The 17,132-nt window shown below is 41.9% G+C and overlaps 1 protein-coding gene across 4 annotated transcripts in view; it reads right to left on the reverse strand.

Moving 5' to 3' along the window:
* Nucleotides 1-9,808, reverse strand: part of ATP8A1 (ATPase phospholipid transporting 8A1) — a 96,718-nt gene extending 86,910 nt beyond the window's left edge. Inside the window, exons 1-3 of one of the 4 annotated variants that reach the window (XM_083861739.1) lie at nt 9,742-9,808; nt 1,865-1,979; nt 588-687 (exon numbers count right to left, since the gene is read on the reverse strand). In XM_083861739.1, coding sequence (XP_083717865.1) covers nt 588-687; nt 1,865-1,979; nt 9,742-9,790 — 264 coding nt within the window. In that variant the 5' untranslated portion in view covers nt 9,791-9,808. Of the gene's footprint in view, nt 1-587; nt 688-1,864; nt 1,980-5,649; nt 5,856-9,741 lie in introns of those variants that run through there. The other 3 variants (XM_083861738.1, XM_083861737.1, XM_083861740.1) reach the window with 3 other exon arrangements.
* Between the last annotated feature and the right edge of the window lie 7,324 nt (nt 9,809-17,132).

The following is a 17,132-nucleotide window of genomic DNA, read 5'->3' on the forward strand; positions in this document are numbered from 1 at the left end:
CAAAGATACCTAATGAAGTTACAGTGGTGATATAAACAGGCTGTGTGCTTCCTTCCTAACCAGTATGTTGGTTAGCTGGTTTACAGGAAATAGTTGCTGTAGTATTGGACTCCTGGTTTTGTTTGCCTAGGCTCAATTTCAATCTTTATCTCTAAGAATAAAATCACTTCTTCTCAGCTGAAATTCCTGTCCCTCCAAAGAACTTACAGGAATAAAGTTCATAGAGTTCAGGTTTTTAGACCATACCCTCTAGAAGAAATGCCAACCACAGGTAGCAGTTTTCTGTATATGCCAGATATTTTTAAATGGAATTTTCTTTTTGCAAATCTTTTTGACCCAACAGAATTTCAGCTATACTTAATTTTTTATAGAAAAATCTTTGTGTGCACTTTGTTATCTCCAAGGACCAAGAAAACCACAAACCCAAGAATTTTATTAAAGATGTGTCTACATGATACAGCTGTTCTGATAAGCTAGCTACCTTGGAAAGAACAGTACAACAACCTCAAGTATCCCAGTATCTCTGTCTAGAATATAAATGGTCTCTTAGCAAGTTTAAAATATTACAATCTTATTGTTGATCTTACCTGAAGCAATGCAATAAAAAGAAAAAATGCATTAGCAGCTCTTCTGAACTGGGAATAAAGGAACCTTGGCAGGAATGTGATTATGTTGTACTTTGCAGTGCTGAGAAGAAGAGACAAAAAACATATGCTATTACAACAGTACAAAAAAATTCTTCAAATGTACTCTTTCCCTCTCAGTTATACAAGCTCTCAAACAAAACAGTTTGCTTTTTGATTCTAAACTGATAAATACTGGATATTAAGGGTGCTTTTGCTAGGCTGTAAGAAGAGAATAAAATTTATCCTAGCAGAACAATCTCTGCTAAGCCATCATCACAAAATGTTTGAGCTCTCAGCTCTCTGTCAGCCTTTTACATCTGTTTAAGAACAGACCACTACCACCTAAGGTTCTGAAATAAAACATGCAAAAACAATAATGCCAAAAGTTTTTAAGCAAAAGACTTGTAAGAATATTTTAACTTCTTTTAAAGTTATATTTACTTTGACCTTGCATAAACATTCAATATAAGAGGGAATGAATGTATACTGTGAAAGACCTCTTACACTGTAACCAGGCAAAAGACAGAAGGACAAGTTGTATACACCAAAAAATAACATATAAAGTTTCTCAAGGTCATGGAAAATCCCACCACATTATTCTCAATGTCTACAAAATTTCTGTACATTATCAAAGGTACCTTCAGAAAACACACATGTTTGGGACAGAGGTATCTTTGCCATTCATTTCCTTTCAATTTTAACAACAGAAGTGAGGATGTTATCAGAGCTAAACACACATTACTCATTAGTATTTACTGTAGGACTTAAAATTCATCAAAAGCAAACAAAAAACCCCAGCATAAACCATTAGCAAAGTCCCTAAAGCCTGAACCTGAAAACATAAGCAACCACAGCATCTTTGTAACTGGCTGACTGAAAAAGCCATGTGTTTCCAAAGCACAAACAATGCTGAGCTCAAGTGCAGTACATCTGCATCAGCATTCAGCTGTCAGGAATAGGTTCAAAGATGAACTGAACTGAAACCTGAAGAACAAATCCATCTTCCATGGATAATATTGATGGGTACAGCTGTAAAGCAGCTGTACCTTCCCCACTCCATTCTTAAAAATTCAGGTCAGGTTTGTAACTGAAACAGCTTACTTTGTCTCCTCATTTCACTTCATTCCTCCTTCCAGTGTCTAAGACTGTCATTGGTGGTCAGTGGAAATGACAGAAGCTGAATAAATGAAACCATTTAAATTTTGCTATTCAGCATGCAATAGTGCTTTTGTTAATACCTGACATGATTATTGCAGAATTTGGTTAGCTGGGGCTGATTGATGAATATAGTTCTCACTTCCTCTTGATCAGCTAGGGAAGTTTTCTCTGAAACATCCTCTGTCTTCTCATAGCCTGTAAAAACACAGCATGATTTTCCGTATAAATAGATTTACTTACACAAGATTCAAAGCACTTCATGAGACAAAAGGACATTTATCATGAATGTGAACTCAGTGTATTTGCATTTCCTACAAGTAATGACCCCTGAAAAACCAAAAATATCTTTTTTATATAGTCAAGGTGTTCGGTAAAAATCTACATTCCCCACAGACCATCATCACCTTGCAAAGATCACTGAGGGTGGACTAATAGTGAGACCTGCCAGCCCCCTCTGCACCCAGGATTGCATCTTATTAGATCCCATGGACTCTTGTATTGCCAGTTTGTTTAACTCTCCCCTAAACTGATCCTTCTCCACCAAGGTAAACCTTTTTTGGTTTGGACTTTCCAACTGGTATCAGGAACCTGTGGTTCCTGAAGGCTGATCTTATCAGTAGAGACTAAAGGGGAGAAGACAATGTTTACTGCATCCTATTCTGTCTTTTGTTTCCAGGTTCACTGTGGCATGCAGCCTAGAGGTGCCACCTATTCCACAGCCATCATTTTCCCGCTGTTACATCTAAGGAGAACAAGAAGGGCATCTACAAGCCACCCACCAGGTTAAACCCCAGGTAGGCTGTGACTTTGCCATCTAAACCCATCTCTCTCTACTCCTCTACAGCCATCTGTTGCTGCTTTGACCTCTTGTAGGTTCCTCTTTTTACATGTAAGCTTTGTCAGGGACTCTTTGCTAATTCACAGAATCGTAGAATGGTTTGGGTTGGAAGGAACCTTAGAGATCATGTGGTTCCAACCCTCCTGTAATTGGCAGGCAACCTTCCAGTGATCAGGATACTCAGAACATCATCAAGCCTGGTCTTGAACATTTCCAGGGATAGGCAGTCCACAATCTCTCCAGGCAAGGCAACCTGTTCAATGCCTTATCATTCTTACAGTAAAAATTTCCTTCCTAATACCTAATCTAAACCTACCCTCCTTCAGTTTAAGGTCATTCCCCCTTGTCCTATGACTACATGCCCTTGTGAAAAGTTCCTTCTTGCAGGCCCTCCCTTAGACACTGGAAGGCTGCTAGATGGTCTCCACATCTTCTCTTCTTCAGGCTGAACTTTCTCAGCCTGTCTTCATACATGAGTTCCAGTCCTCTGATTAACTTACTGGCCCTCTTCTGGACTTGTTCCAACAAGTCCCTGTCTTTCTTATATTGGGGGCCCCAGAGTTGGATTAAGTACTCCAGGTGGGGTCTCACAAGAGCAGAGAAGATGGACAGAAGCACCTCTCTTGACCTGCTGGTCACACCTCTTCTGACGCAGCCCAAGACGCGGTTGGCCTTCAGGGCTCCAAAATGCAAAATGTCAAATCCTGTTGAGCTTCTCATAAACCAATACCCCCAAGTCCTTGTCCTCAGGGCTGCTGTCAGTCCACTCTCCACCCAACTTGTATTTGTGCTTGGGATTGCCCTGACCCAGGTGCAGGACCTTGGACTTGGCCTTGTCAAACTTCATGAGGTCCACAAAGGCCCACCTCTAAAGACTGTCAAAGTGCCTCTGGATGACATCCCTTCCCTCTAGCATGTCAACTGCATCACACAGCCTGGCATTGTTAGCAAACTTGCTGAGGGGTCACTTGATCCCACTGTCCAAATCACCACCAAAGATGCTAAAAAAAGTGTCAGTTCCCATACTGATCCCTGAGGACAGCCTCTTGTCACTGCTTTCCACTGAGCCATTGACTGCAATTCTTGGAATGCAACCATTCAGCCACTTTTTTATCCACTGTGTGGTCCATCCAACAAATCCATGTGTCTCTAGAGACAAGGATATTGTGTGGGGCAGTGTCAAATGCCTTGCTTCATCCAGACCTTCTGCCACCTTGGCTTGATTTTGTGCTCATTGTGATGGACCAATCTTGAGCTGGAAGATGTGATCGTTGGAAGCCAAGACCATCAAGCCGAGACAATCTTAATTGGTTGTTCTCCTTGGTTAATGAGATACCATTCCTTCAACTGTTCCAGGTTTTCTTTGTGACACTAGCCAGATTATTCCCAGAGAAGTGGCATCAGTACATTCTTCATTTTGTGTGTGCTTAACTTGAAATAGTTAGACCCACTGATATTTGAAGCATCTGCCTCCACTAGCCAGTGAAAGTTGAATTTTCTGTATATCCTTCTATGGAGTGTGCAGAATCTTGTGCCAGCCTGCATCCCAACTCTCATCTATAAAAGGGGACACCAATGTATTTCTCTCTCCCGAAGCTTTTCACTAACATTTTGTCAAGCAGTCAGCCACTACATTGCTGACAACAGGCCTAAGCAGTCTTCAGGCTGGAGCTTGTAAAGTACTAACAAGTATAGCATAAATCAATCGCCATGAAGTTTTAACATGATAACAATAATCTATGTGTACATAACTTCTTGTTAAATATACACTGTTCATTCTGTATGAGAATAAGACACTGAAAACACCTATGTTATAATGCAACTGAATACATCAGAATGTATAGCATGTCAAGGATAATTAGAGCTGTGCATGAAAACTTAATGCTTATTTCTAGCATGTTCTATACATGCTTGCAAACATCTTAGGCAAAATCCAACCCATTCTCCAGTCCACTGGCCCAGTATATTGCCTCTTACCTACTCAAAAACCATTTCAGGCCACTCCTTTGCAAGGTCAAGTCTCCACACATTGAGAAATGGCTCAGCAGAAGATTTTAATTTCATTCCATTTGCCATTCATAATTCACAGATTCTATTATGATACAGGAAATCCCCACTACTATATTCACCCTCTGCAATTTCTCTTGTTTCTTTCCTTGCCCAACGAAAGGCATGCACATTCGAACATCAGTATTTATCTCAAGTCTCCTCAGAGGAAGGGCAGCCAGCCTAACAGACTGGCCCACCTTAACAGGTGCTGACAAAATACTCCTCAAGGAACCACACAGGCTCATTTGGAAGTCTAATCCAGCAAAAAACCCCACATCTTCAATAACAACAAATTGCAAACAAATAAGTAACCAATGAAACAAACAAACACAACCCCAAAACCAATTAGAACTTCTTTCAGAAAGAGCACCCATTGAAGACCGTATTTTGATTCCAACAATACATTTGGAGGAAGTGTCTCTCTCCAAATACACAGTATTTGCAGGGACTCTTCCTAAACCAGTCTTGATTAAAAAGTTTCTAAATTAGAAAAACAACAACAGTAAATTCCACACCCCTAATTTTTCCTTTAGGTAGGGCAGTTTAAGACTTTCAGCTTTCATTCCTTAAAAGTCCCATTTTCATTAGAAGAATTGGACAATGTTACATACACATATACTGTAATATGAAAATAAAGGGAAGGAAAAAAAAACTCTCAACCAAATTGCCAAGAAAATTTTAATACACTCCTCTTAATCATTAAAAAAATCTTTTTAATTCTCTAAGTAGAGCTTTCAAAACCTTTGAAAGCTGATGCTGTAGCCAAGAACCTCTCATACAACTAAGTGCTGTGGGTTAACCTGGCAGGAAGCTAAACACCACACAATCACTCACTTGCCTACCCTCAAGTGCTGGGGCAGAGAATCAGAAAAAAGGTATAACTCATGGGCTGAAATAAAAATGGCTTAATAGGATGGAAAAAAGAAGGGAAAATAATGACAAAATAATATACAAAGCAAGTAATGCACAATTGCTCACCAACTGCTGACCAATGCCCATCCAGTCCCTGAGCTGCAGGCTGCCAGCCCTCTTCTCCCAATTCTCTCCCGGTTCTGTTGTTCAGCATAATGGCAAAAGGTCTGGGATATCCCTTTGGTCAGCCAGGAGGTAGCTACCCTCACTGTGTCCCCTCCCTAATTTTTGTGAACTCTCAGCCTTCTCCCCAGCAGCGCAGTATGAGATGCTGACAAGTCCTTGATTTAATGTAAGCACTGTTCAGAAACAACTGAAAGATCAATGTGATATCAACATTATTCTCATCCTAGATCCAAAACACAGCACCGTATCAACTGCTAGGAAGAAAACTAAGTCTGTCCTGGCCACAGCCAGAACAGTCTGTTTGCTAGCTCATATTTCTGAAGCATGTGGCATAGTCCAAAGATGGAATCACTATGAAAAAGATGTCTTCAGAATTATTTGCTGAAAGCCATGACAGACCTTCTATGACAGAATAGGCGCTGGGAACCTGATCCATCAGTCTGTCCGTCTGAGGAGTCAGAGCACTGACAGGGAATTTAAATGACCTGCTTGAACCTGCTGGTACCACTGAGATGGTCAAGCCTGTCTAGAATTAAACCAAGTTTTTTCCCTGTTGTGAAGCACTGGGATTAAAACACACTTGGCAGAAATAAACCCCAGACATAAGTGACTGTAACAATCACTAAATCTGGTAAAATGTTATATAGTCCTAAAGACTGTAAGTAGAAATACCTAAGGATATATTAGGCACTACAAAAACCAATAGTCTGCTGAAGACAATCTGGTGACCCCAATAGAATTTCAAAATACATTCCTTCTTCGTGTGAAAGTCATCTCATCTTACCCAAGTTCAGCTTCACCTAGATTTTGTACAGGTAACTACCTTCACCAACAAGAACTAGTTATTACCTACTAGTTTTGGTAGGCAGCATCATGATATCTCGACTCTTTACCCTTTCTCCATGACCTAATATAGTTCACTGAACTCCACCAACACACAGAGGAAAAGGATTAATGCTCCAGTCTTCAGAGACCCTTATTAAGATCTGCGAAGAACAATTCCACTCTCCCAGAACCTCTCAAAAGAAATAGAATTATCTGAATGATTCAATTTCATATTATTTAATAGATGCATATATTAACTGTGAAGCTATATATAGCTAAAATAATCACAGTTAGTTACTGTATTTAATAAAGCTTTATGTAGGCCACACTACTCAAAGATTCCCCATGTGTTTTGCAATTGCAGAATACATGACACCGATTTCCTAAATCTGTTTAAGAGGGCTAGATCTTCTGTGCCTTGAGCTTTATTGAGACTTTATTGATACACATACCACTTCAGAATGGTAAGCAGCACCTGTCCCTTGCAACAGGATAATGGGCACAAAAATCTATTAAAACATGATTACAAGCATGCCTGGTTTGCCCTCATCAGCCATGGAGAACTTTCAGAGGTTTAGAAGAATAGCACAAAATCATTAGTTCCTTTTTGCTCAAATTCTTTTTTTCTATGCAGGTAACATGTTGGCTTGCAGACCCTAAAATACCTACAATTTTTATTTTGCAATAATTTACAGACTGTAGTGTCAATTCTTCTGTGCAGCTGTTGACCACTTCTTGGGAATGATAAAGTGCACATCATTCTGACAGTTCTCATTCAGTTTGTTTTATCTGAGCACAACAGTTGATTTTTTCTAATAACGTTATCATTATCTCTTCATGTGAGAGAGAGCTCAGTTCTTTCTGAGACGTGTCCAAGACATTTCAGCCTGGCAAGGTAGTTCATGATCCATGGAAAAGGTCTCTGAAGCGGAAATTAGTTGCTGCAGTGACAGGAGAGAAATGTGAGTTTTTAAACCCAAAGATACAATACAAAAATTCTAAAATAAGGAAAGTTATACTGTCTGTCAGACCCCCACAAGTCTTAGGCTAAGGAATGGTCCACACCATGACAGAAGTCATGGAAGCTGCTGTTTGTGATTACAGTATTACTGCAATCTGTAATACTGTACTACAGTACTACTGTAATACTGTTCCAAGAACACAGAGAGACACTGACAGTAACAACTCTGCACTGGGGGTAAGACTTTGGTGGAGTTCTCTGAAAGCAGCCTTATCAACACTTGGCATAGTGCTTATCTAAGAGACTTGGGTGATTGCCAGAACTAGGGTTTGACAGTTCTTTAATGTCCCTGTCAAATACTGAGACCCACATGGCAGAGTGCTGGAGTTCTCTCTTTTAGAAAACAGTAGCATTTACAAAGAGCTGTTTAGAAATGCCACCTATGTAGTCTAAATGTATGGACTAACTGGAAGTGCTCATCTCAAAAAGAAAAAAATAGACTAATTGATGTTGGTTTCACTGTGAATTAAATCTAAACAAAGATTAAATATAGATAAAACTAATTAGTGTCACATGATTATAAGACTTAAAAAACATCTACAGATTTCAAATTTGAGTAGTACTATATATATAATAAAATACAAGTCATAAAGAATCAACTCGATTGGTGTCACAAAAAAACTATCATGTCATTTTGAAAAAGTTAAGTTTCTTAAAAGGTGTTTTATACCTATAGTCAGTCTTAAAGAAAATTGTCTTGGTAAGCTGCTTAAACCCAGTATTTAACTGCTTCACAGTCATTCAACCTTGAAAAATAAACCAGACCTTTTTTTTTTTTTTTTTTTTTTCTGCAACTGTAAATCTTAGATAGCCAGTTACCTTTAGGGAACACCACATTTATTCAGTTAATAACCATTAAGATTTTTGTAACTAGGTAATTTTAAAAAGAGCATCGATTTTCCCAATTTCTTTATGCAGTGCTCAGCTTGCAGTGAAAACCAATTGTCTGGAACAAGGGTAAGTGGAAATGAACTGAAATTAACCACTGAAAAATTGGACATTTAACTAGTCTCATTATATGCATCTACTAATCACGGTGAGTATACAGGACTGCTGCTGTGGTTGTAAACACATTTCGGAAATGTTCCTGAAAGGATGTACTTTCTCCCTTTCTTCTTAGAAAGACACGTTCTTGCATTTCTTTGCCACTAACATTTCCGAGGCAGAGCCAGACCTCCTACAAACCTACTTTTGGTGGAGGAAGGCATATAACATGGTAAAACTGGAAGATAACATCAATCTAGCAGGCCACTTCTAATCTGTTTCTTTGTGCTTTTCCTTGCACAAAAATAAATAAAATATTCTTTGTTTGGAAGAAGGAAGAGAGATACAGGGAGGAAGTTTCTATCTCCCTATACCAAGCAAAGCAAAACAAAGAAAAAAAAGGTAATAAATAAATAAATAAAAATCAACTGGATATATAGTTTAAGCAAGGAAACTTTCAGACAAGGGGATAAATCCTGCATACCTGCCTCAATACTTCTTATGCCATTACCGGGCACTGTTATTGCTACCTGCTGTTGTTACAGCAACCAAAAATCACAGGCTGTCCCAACACACCGCCGGTTTGGTGTCCACGATTTCAAACTTTACTTTTGCATGCAACAAATCCTATAGTAATGTAGTTCCACTGCAGTGATTCTTTTCAAAAGGCAGCTGCTGACAGCTGTTTAACCTGAGGTGAAACAAATCCACTCAGGAACGTATGATACCTCAGCACTGCCCGAAGCTTCCAGGCAGAAACGCTCATTTCTGATGATGAGCGCACACGTTACACACAACAGAGGGGTTCCGGCTCCCTCCCGGGCCATGAGCCCCCGCTGCCGCCTGGGGCCGGCGGGCCGAGCAGCCACACACGGCGGGGAAAACGAAACCACCGCAGCCATCGCTGAGGGGCAAAATGCTGTCGGCGGCTCACCGGACATCGACAACCATAAATACGAGGCCTCTCCGAGAACAGCGGCCCCGCTCACGCCCCAGGCCGGGCTCGGTGCCGCCGCAGCCCCACCGGGGGCGCACGGCACGGCAGCAGGCGGGGGTGCGGAGCGCGGCGGCGGCGCGACACCGGCTCCCGCCGCCCCCTCCCGGCCAGGCGGCGGCGCGGACCCCGCCGCGGCTCCGCACCGGAACGCCGGCCGCGCTCCCCCGTCCCACCCCGCCGGCGCGGAGAGGCGAGCGGCTCTTACCCTCTGCGCGGGAGCGGATCTCGGACACCGTTTTCTGCACCGCCGGCATCGCCGGGGCGGTGGCGCGGCCGCCTCCCTCCACGGGCGCGCCCTGCACCTGCCGCGAGGCCCGGGGCGACGGCGGCGGCTCCTCCGGCAGCCCGAGGCGGCGGCTCCGGCAGCCCGAGGCGGCGCCTCTCCCCGGCTGCGCTCTCCCCGCTGGCGGCGCCGCTGCTCACTGACAGCCGCGGCGCCCGCGCTCCGCACTCGCCGGCCCCCTCCGGAACCTACCAACTCCGCCCCCGCCCTCCGCGCCTCCCTGTCCCGGGCCGTCCCGTCGCCATCTCCCCGTCCCGCCGCGCTCGGGCTTGTGGGGCCACCGCGCTAACCGGGTACTGGCACTAGGGCGGTCTGTGTCCCGCCTCTGGGGCGAGCGAAGGGCTTCCCGTGCGCCCCCCACCCCGTGAGGCGGGGGAATGGAACGCGCCGAGCCCTGGGCCGCTGCCCGGCACCGGGGGCGGGCGGGGGAAGCCCCGGGCAAGGTCGCCCGGTGTCTCCGGCAGCCCCGGCGGGCGGGACCCGTGGCCGGGGCGGGGAGTGCCGGGGCCGGGCGGGGTGAGCGGGCCCCGCAAGGCGGGAGCAGCCCGTGGCCTTGCCAGGAGGGCCAGGGGGCGGAGGCCCGGCGGCGAGCCGGCAGGGCTGCTCAGCCGTAATTATGTGCAGGGCGGGCTCCCTCCCTTCCTCGGTCTCGTAGGCTGCTGAGCGAGGTGTAAATGGAGCGAGGGGCGCCGTGGGGGTCGGGAGGCGTTCATCCGGAGAGGGAATTTGAAACGGTGTTCCATAGCCCTCATTCAGGTGTGGAGAGCGTTGGTGCCACGCTTTGTTTGATAGGCAGCCTTCAAACTCTCGCCCAGCTTTTTATTTTTAATCTCAGTCAGGGTGCCGCAGTTTGACAACCGTGAGTCAGTGTGAATGCAGGCGCTGCTCCTGTGTGGGCTGCTGGGAACGGGGTCTCCCCGCAGATGCCTCGGGCGGAAGCAGCAGCAGCGCTTGAGGGCTGTGAGTGACGCTGGGGTGACTGCAACAGGCTGAGCAGTGCCTGCCCCATGCTGCCCCTGCGCCCCGGTAAAAACAGCCACAGGAAAAACAGCATGCAGGAGACAATAGGAAAAATGATGGGATTTGGAGGCAGGTCTACTTGGCATCATTATGTCTTGCATCTGCTTCAGTCAGGCATAAGGCAAACTGACTGCCTAGAGGATGATGGAGTTATGAAATGGAATAAAGCTACTATTGTCTCATAAATCTTGAGAGGATTTGAGGCTGACGTGTCCACTAAAGGCCACCATTGTGTCCTCCAGAAAGTACATAACACAGATTACAGATGCAGGATTGCTGCTGTTTTCAGTATAGAGCATACACACCCACTAAAAGAAAATAAGAGCTATGTATATTCTTTCTTGACAGCAACAGAGTGAATCTTTGATAAAATTGTATAAATTTATTCTCTGTAGATGGATCAAGCAAAACATGTAAATGTTGTTGGGGCTTAGCGTGTAGTGATGGACCTGGCAATGTTACATTTATGGTTGGACTCCATGGTTGTAGAGGTCTTTTTCAGCATTAATGGTTTTATGATTCTATGAAGCAGTGCTTCGTTCATGGAGGAAAGTGAACCAAGATTTTGTTTTTCTTAAATGCTGAGCTCAGATATCAAGGAAGAGGAATACTTTGCTTCAGAGAAGACTGCATTAGGAAATAAATACTGTGGATTTCTTTCAAGTCCCAGGCCAGAAAACCTGTTCGAGAGTGTCCTTCAAAAGAGAATGCTCTTCTGCATCATCCTGTGCAGCAATCTGTGTGGATTGTTTGTGTTTTTGTGGGTTTTGAGTTGTTCTTTTTCTTTTCTGAACCAGAAACAAGGATTGTAGAAAGATGTCTCTTCATGCATTTTTCTAGTAAAACAAAAAGCCTGGAAACAATATGCATTGCTCATCCAGCTTTAAGAAATATTCAGTGTGGGTCAGTCAGCCGTGGGCAGTCTTGGCTAGTGCAAATTACTTTTGGCACGGAACAGCTCCTAGTTTTCTGTGAGATTCCATCAAAGCCTGACTGAAGTAGTCATTTAGGGGACTCAACATATATATATATATATATATATTTCGATACACACAAACCTCCCGGCATAAATAATGGTCCTTTTGTGAAAGAGGATCTTGAGGGGGATGGGAGTGGTGGTTTGCAATTTCTAGCAGCTTCACTATTGTTAAAAGGCTGCAACAAAATAGTGAAATTCACTATAAATCAATATACATGCCAGTCAACATGCATCCCTCTCCCAAATTACTGCAGTGCTGGTGGCAAATAGGATTGTCACTTAAATCCACATTTGGATGTTATTTTATGTCTAAACTGTGTTTTTTTGGCTGTAATATCCCTGGTAAGTAGTGCTTATTGCTGATACCTTTGGGCAGCTGGAAGTGTATCCTTTTGAGAACAGAAGATACTATAACAATGCTGCCAAGTGTTATTTAAAATTGTGAGTAATTATTTTACAAGTAAGGCCACTATCCACCTCACAAAACAGCACCACAACAAAATTACTAGCTTTATTCTTGGTGTACTTTTGTGTATACTTGCTATACTTTTGTGTACTTGTTACTATGAAAGCTTAATAGACCTTTTATTTTAAAGAAAAAGCCATTTTGAAATTATAGCATGAGTAATATCTGAAAGAATGAGTAAGGTTTTTAAAACTTGCCATGAGATAAGAAATTCTCCATTTTGCCAGTTTTTATTCTATAAAGAGTTTAAATGGCAAGATAAACATGTTTAACCATTTAGTTACACAATAGACAGTTCATCCAAATATCAAACAAATGAAATTTCAACCACTCTATTTCCTAACAGTCCCCATCAACTTGCAACATTACTCCAGGAGAAGCACAGTAGTGTCTATTTCTTCTACATTTCCCCCATAAGACCTCCCAGCAGAACTTTGTATTCTGGCCCTTGTATTTATTTCTTTACTTTGGAAGACAGCTGTATGAGCTCCATCCTTTTACCTCTTCTGTGTAAGTGGAACCTGTGTTACTCAAGAAGTTTCCACCTCCACATACCACCCTTCTTGTTTTGATACAAACAGGTCAGAAAAGGCTTCTGCAGCTTTTTAAGCTGAGAGTATGCTTAGTTTATGCACTTGAAAATGTGCTCTATATTTCAGGAATCCAATATTTAGCTTTGGATCATAACTTGTTTGGAATGTACATGACAGGACTCCAAAACAGAAGCAAACCAGACTGCTTTCTAACACAGCTATAAATTAAACAATATGCCTATATTCTGCTTTAAAGATTAGGTGACACTCTTAATTGAGCTTTCTCTTCAATTTCAGTGTGTATTTTGAAATACGTGGAAGCTCTGGTGGAACAGATAGAAATTTATTAGTATTAATTTATTAGCACACACTACCTTTTGGAACAAAAGATGACAGAAACGTAAGTTTTAAAATATATGCAGAAAATTTCCATATTAATTGAGAAGAATAAGTTATTTCAGACATAAAATGTCTTGCAATGAGAGCTGAAATGTTGAGCTAGTAGAAGAACATTGTGAAAGGACACACGTTTATTCATATGTCAAAAATATCACCTCAACTGTTCCATAGTTTGATGATTTGACTGGTCTATGATGATCCAACCTCGTATCCCCATTTCATTTCTAATGGCTTTCAGGGGTATAGACTACTTAACCCAACTCAGATCTGTTCTTGAAAATGGTATAACTTTATTAGAAATCCATTTTTTCTGGTTTACTAACTATGTACCGTAGTAGCCTACCAGGGTATTAATCTATACTTTTACTTACTATATAAAATGACTGCATGTATAAAGCAGGTTAAATGACATCTTCAGGCTTGAAGTTTTCACAAACTTGATATATAAAAGTTTTAGTCTAGATTTTCCCAGTAATATTATTAATTCATATGAATTAATATTTCATATTAATTTTCAGAGTGCAATTTCCCTTTGTGATATGTTGACAGAAAACAAGTGGCCAAGTTTCATACAGTAGGGGAAGGGAAAATTAGTACTGTAACTTTTCCTTCTTTTCCAGAGCTTTGTGTAAAAGATTTCTGGTATATGTCTTTTTCTGGTTCATAGGGTAGTGCAGGTTGTGCAATTAACCTCAAACCCTCATAATTTTGGACCATTATTTTTGTAATTGAATATACAAGATATTGCCATAGTATGGGAAGTGTCTAATGAAATTCTATAAGTAACTATATCTAAAATTCAAAAACGGTGTGGGGAAGCAACCATTTTAGCTGAGTCTGTAATTTACTAGAAGGCTATGTATAGTATTGCTGAAGACAACTAGTTCTGTGCTCAATGGAGCAATAGCATATTTTTTCTTTGGTTTCTTTGGCCTTCCGAATGGGTAATACTTACAGACCTTGTGTACTGATTTTTGTATCTTTTGTACATGTGTCTAAGCATAAACTTCTGCTAACTATTCTCTAAGTGGATCAGATTGTTTTAAAATTCTTCCAGAAACCATTAAAATGGTAATAAGTTATGTTTACAGAATTACATGTTAACTCGTTATTTTCTGAAATTTGGAATTTCTCATGTTAGATTTTTAGTCTTCTCAGATAAATATATCTCCAAAGCAAGTTTTTTTAAAAAATATATGACTTTTCTTTGCTGATATTTCAAATATTTCTAGAGAAATTCCTGACAGTTATTTTGATGGTTTAACAGACAACAGAAAATCTTCTGTTTGCCCACATGCTACATCTGTGAATTTTTTATTATAGGATGTGCTTGTTTCATACAAGCCAGTGTAAATTTATATTGAGCATACCCTTTATGATTATGAAATACAAAACTTCTCCTTCCCTGAGGCAAGACATGTAAAGAAAAGAAACCTCAACCCCCTGAAGTGGGTATTTAGACATATGGAACATGCCACAAAACACATTAAATAATTCAATCTCTCGGCTGATTTATAGAAACCTGTGAAGGATTTCCTGTTAGTTTCTCCCTCAGCTGGTATAGCAGTGTCTGAGTGCATAAACAAATCATAGGAAAGCAAGAAAACCCCAGACAAACAGTAACAAAGCAGATCCAGAGTGTAACAAATAGATGCTACATCTGTATATCCTGTTCTTTGTAGATCAAACTCCATACCTGAGCCTAAAGATTCTTTACTCAAATTTTTTTTATACTCTTTTAGATTCACATTCAGGGCACTGAAGGAGAAAAATACTTACGGATATATAATTCCATAGCATAAAACCAATCTCATGGTTGCTTACAATGGAAGTCTGCAAGAACATCTGTAGTGTACATCCTATAACACTGTGGCAACATCATTTGGCCCACATCAGACATGCAAGTTCCTGAAAAGTTAAGATCTCACATGCTAACAGGAGTTGTGGTAGTTGGAAGCAGTCAATCTACAGATGTCCACAATGATGCAATACAGTTATGGTCAGTTCTTAGTCTGTTTTGTAGCTTGGCCTTGAAAAGACAGTACAGATATTATTAAATGTGCCATCAGGAGCATTCCTTTGGGTCAATAAAGTGAGTGTATCAGTAATTCTTTAAATCTACGTCATTATCCTTTTCTTTAATGTCTTCTTTTTCACATGTGGAGGGAAGGGAAGTTACTTTATCTTTTCCCTAAATAGGCTTTGCTAAAACTCAATTTTCAAGAATGGGGGATGGATATAGACAGAGAGAGAGGCTGTGTAGGAAGAGATGTTTGGAGACCTCTGCTGTCTTCATTGTGCCGTATACTTTTTCAGGGCTTTTATTTATCTTTTAAGCAGAATTTTTTTTTTTTTTTTTTTTTTTTTTTTTTTCTTTTCTTTTCTTCCCTGTAAGAGTGGTAAGACACTGGAATAGGTTGCCCAGGGAGGTTATGGACTCCTCATACCTGGAGGTGGTCAAGACCAGGCTGGATTAGGTTCTGAGCAACGTGGTTTAGTGGAAGGTTCCCTGCCCATGGCAGGGGATTTGGAACAACAATATCCTTAAGGTCCCGTGCTATTCTCTTTTGATACTAACATGAGTAATGCCAGCTCTGTTACAATGAAGTCCTGGCCTCAGTAATGCTAAGAACAGTGCTTAGCTTTTCAGAGGAAGCTTAGACTTCCAGAGGAAGTCATAGAATCACAGAATCAGAGAATAAGTTGAGTAGCAACAGACCCACGAGGATCATTGAGTCCAGTTTCTGACCCTCCCCTTGCAAGAGTTACACCATGTGCCTGAGAGCATTGTTGAGACATTTCTTGAACTCTGTCAGCCTTTGTTCTGTGACCACTTTTCTGGGAAGCCCATTCCAGTGCCCAACTGAAAAACCTTTTTCTAATATCCAACCTAATTATCCCCTGACACAACTTCAGGCCATTCTCTTGCGTCCTGTCACTGGGGACCACAGGGAGTAGAGATCAGTATCTTCCCTTCCTCTTCCCTTCAAAAGAAAGATGTAACTGCACTGAGGTCTCCCCTCAGTCTCCTCTTCTCCAGGCTGAACAGACCAAGTGACCTCAGCTTCTCCTCATGTGGCTTCTGCTCAAAGCCCTTCACCAAATTTGTTGTTGGATACTCCCTAATATTTTAGTATCTTTCTTATATTGACCAAAATTGCACTCAGCATGTCAGGTGAGGCTGCCCCAGTGCAGAGCAGAGGGGACAATCCCCTCCCTTGCCCAGCTGGTGATGCTGTGCCTGATGCACCCTAGGAAATGGTTGGCCCTTCTGGCTGCCAGGGAATACTGGCTCGTGTTCTTTCTGTTGACCAGGACCCCCAGGTCCCTTTCTGTGCCACTGCTTTCCAGCATTTCATTCCCCAGGCTGTCTGTACATCCAGGGTTGGCCCATTCCAGTTACAGAGTCTGGCACTTTCTGTGTTGAACTTCATTTGGCTGGTGATAACCTTGTCAATACTTCAGAATGGTGAGTGATTGCCAAATTTGTCAAGGTCTCTCTGTGGGTGTTCAAGACCATGCAAAGCTGGGCTGAAATGATCATCTTCTTGGGTTTCCATGGTCTGAAGACATAAATATAGGTCCACAGTAGAGAAAGTTTCTCACAGGACTGTCGGTTCCTATCTGCTGGACCCACAGGACCTTGTAATTTTATGACCCAGTGAACTGGGTAAACAGGAAGAGCAGTCATACAAAAGCAGACAGTTAAAGGGGAACATGAAAAGTCAAGGTCTGTATGTGACTCTCTTGATAATCAGTCACAATTGTAGAAAATAAGAGGAAATTCATTGTGCCTGGAAAAAGAAACCAAAACCAACCACGCAAAGATTTGAACTCTTGCCAGACTACTTGGCCTTCACAGTGGGTTCAAGGCTATTGTAGCATTCTGCAGACATTCCTTATATTTGTGAAGCTG

Source organism: Zosterops lateralis, assembly GCF_965231275.1.
Source record: "Zosterops lateralis genome assembly, chromosome: 5".
Lineage (NCBI taxonomy): Eukaryota > Metazoa > Chordata > Aves > Passeriformes > Zosteropidae > Zosterops > Zosterops lateralis.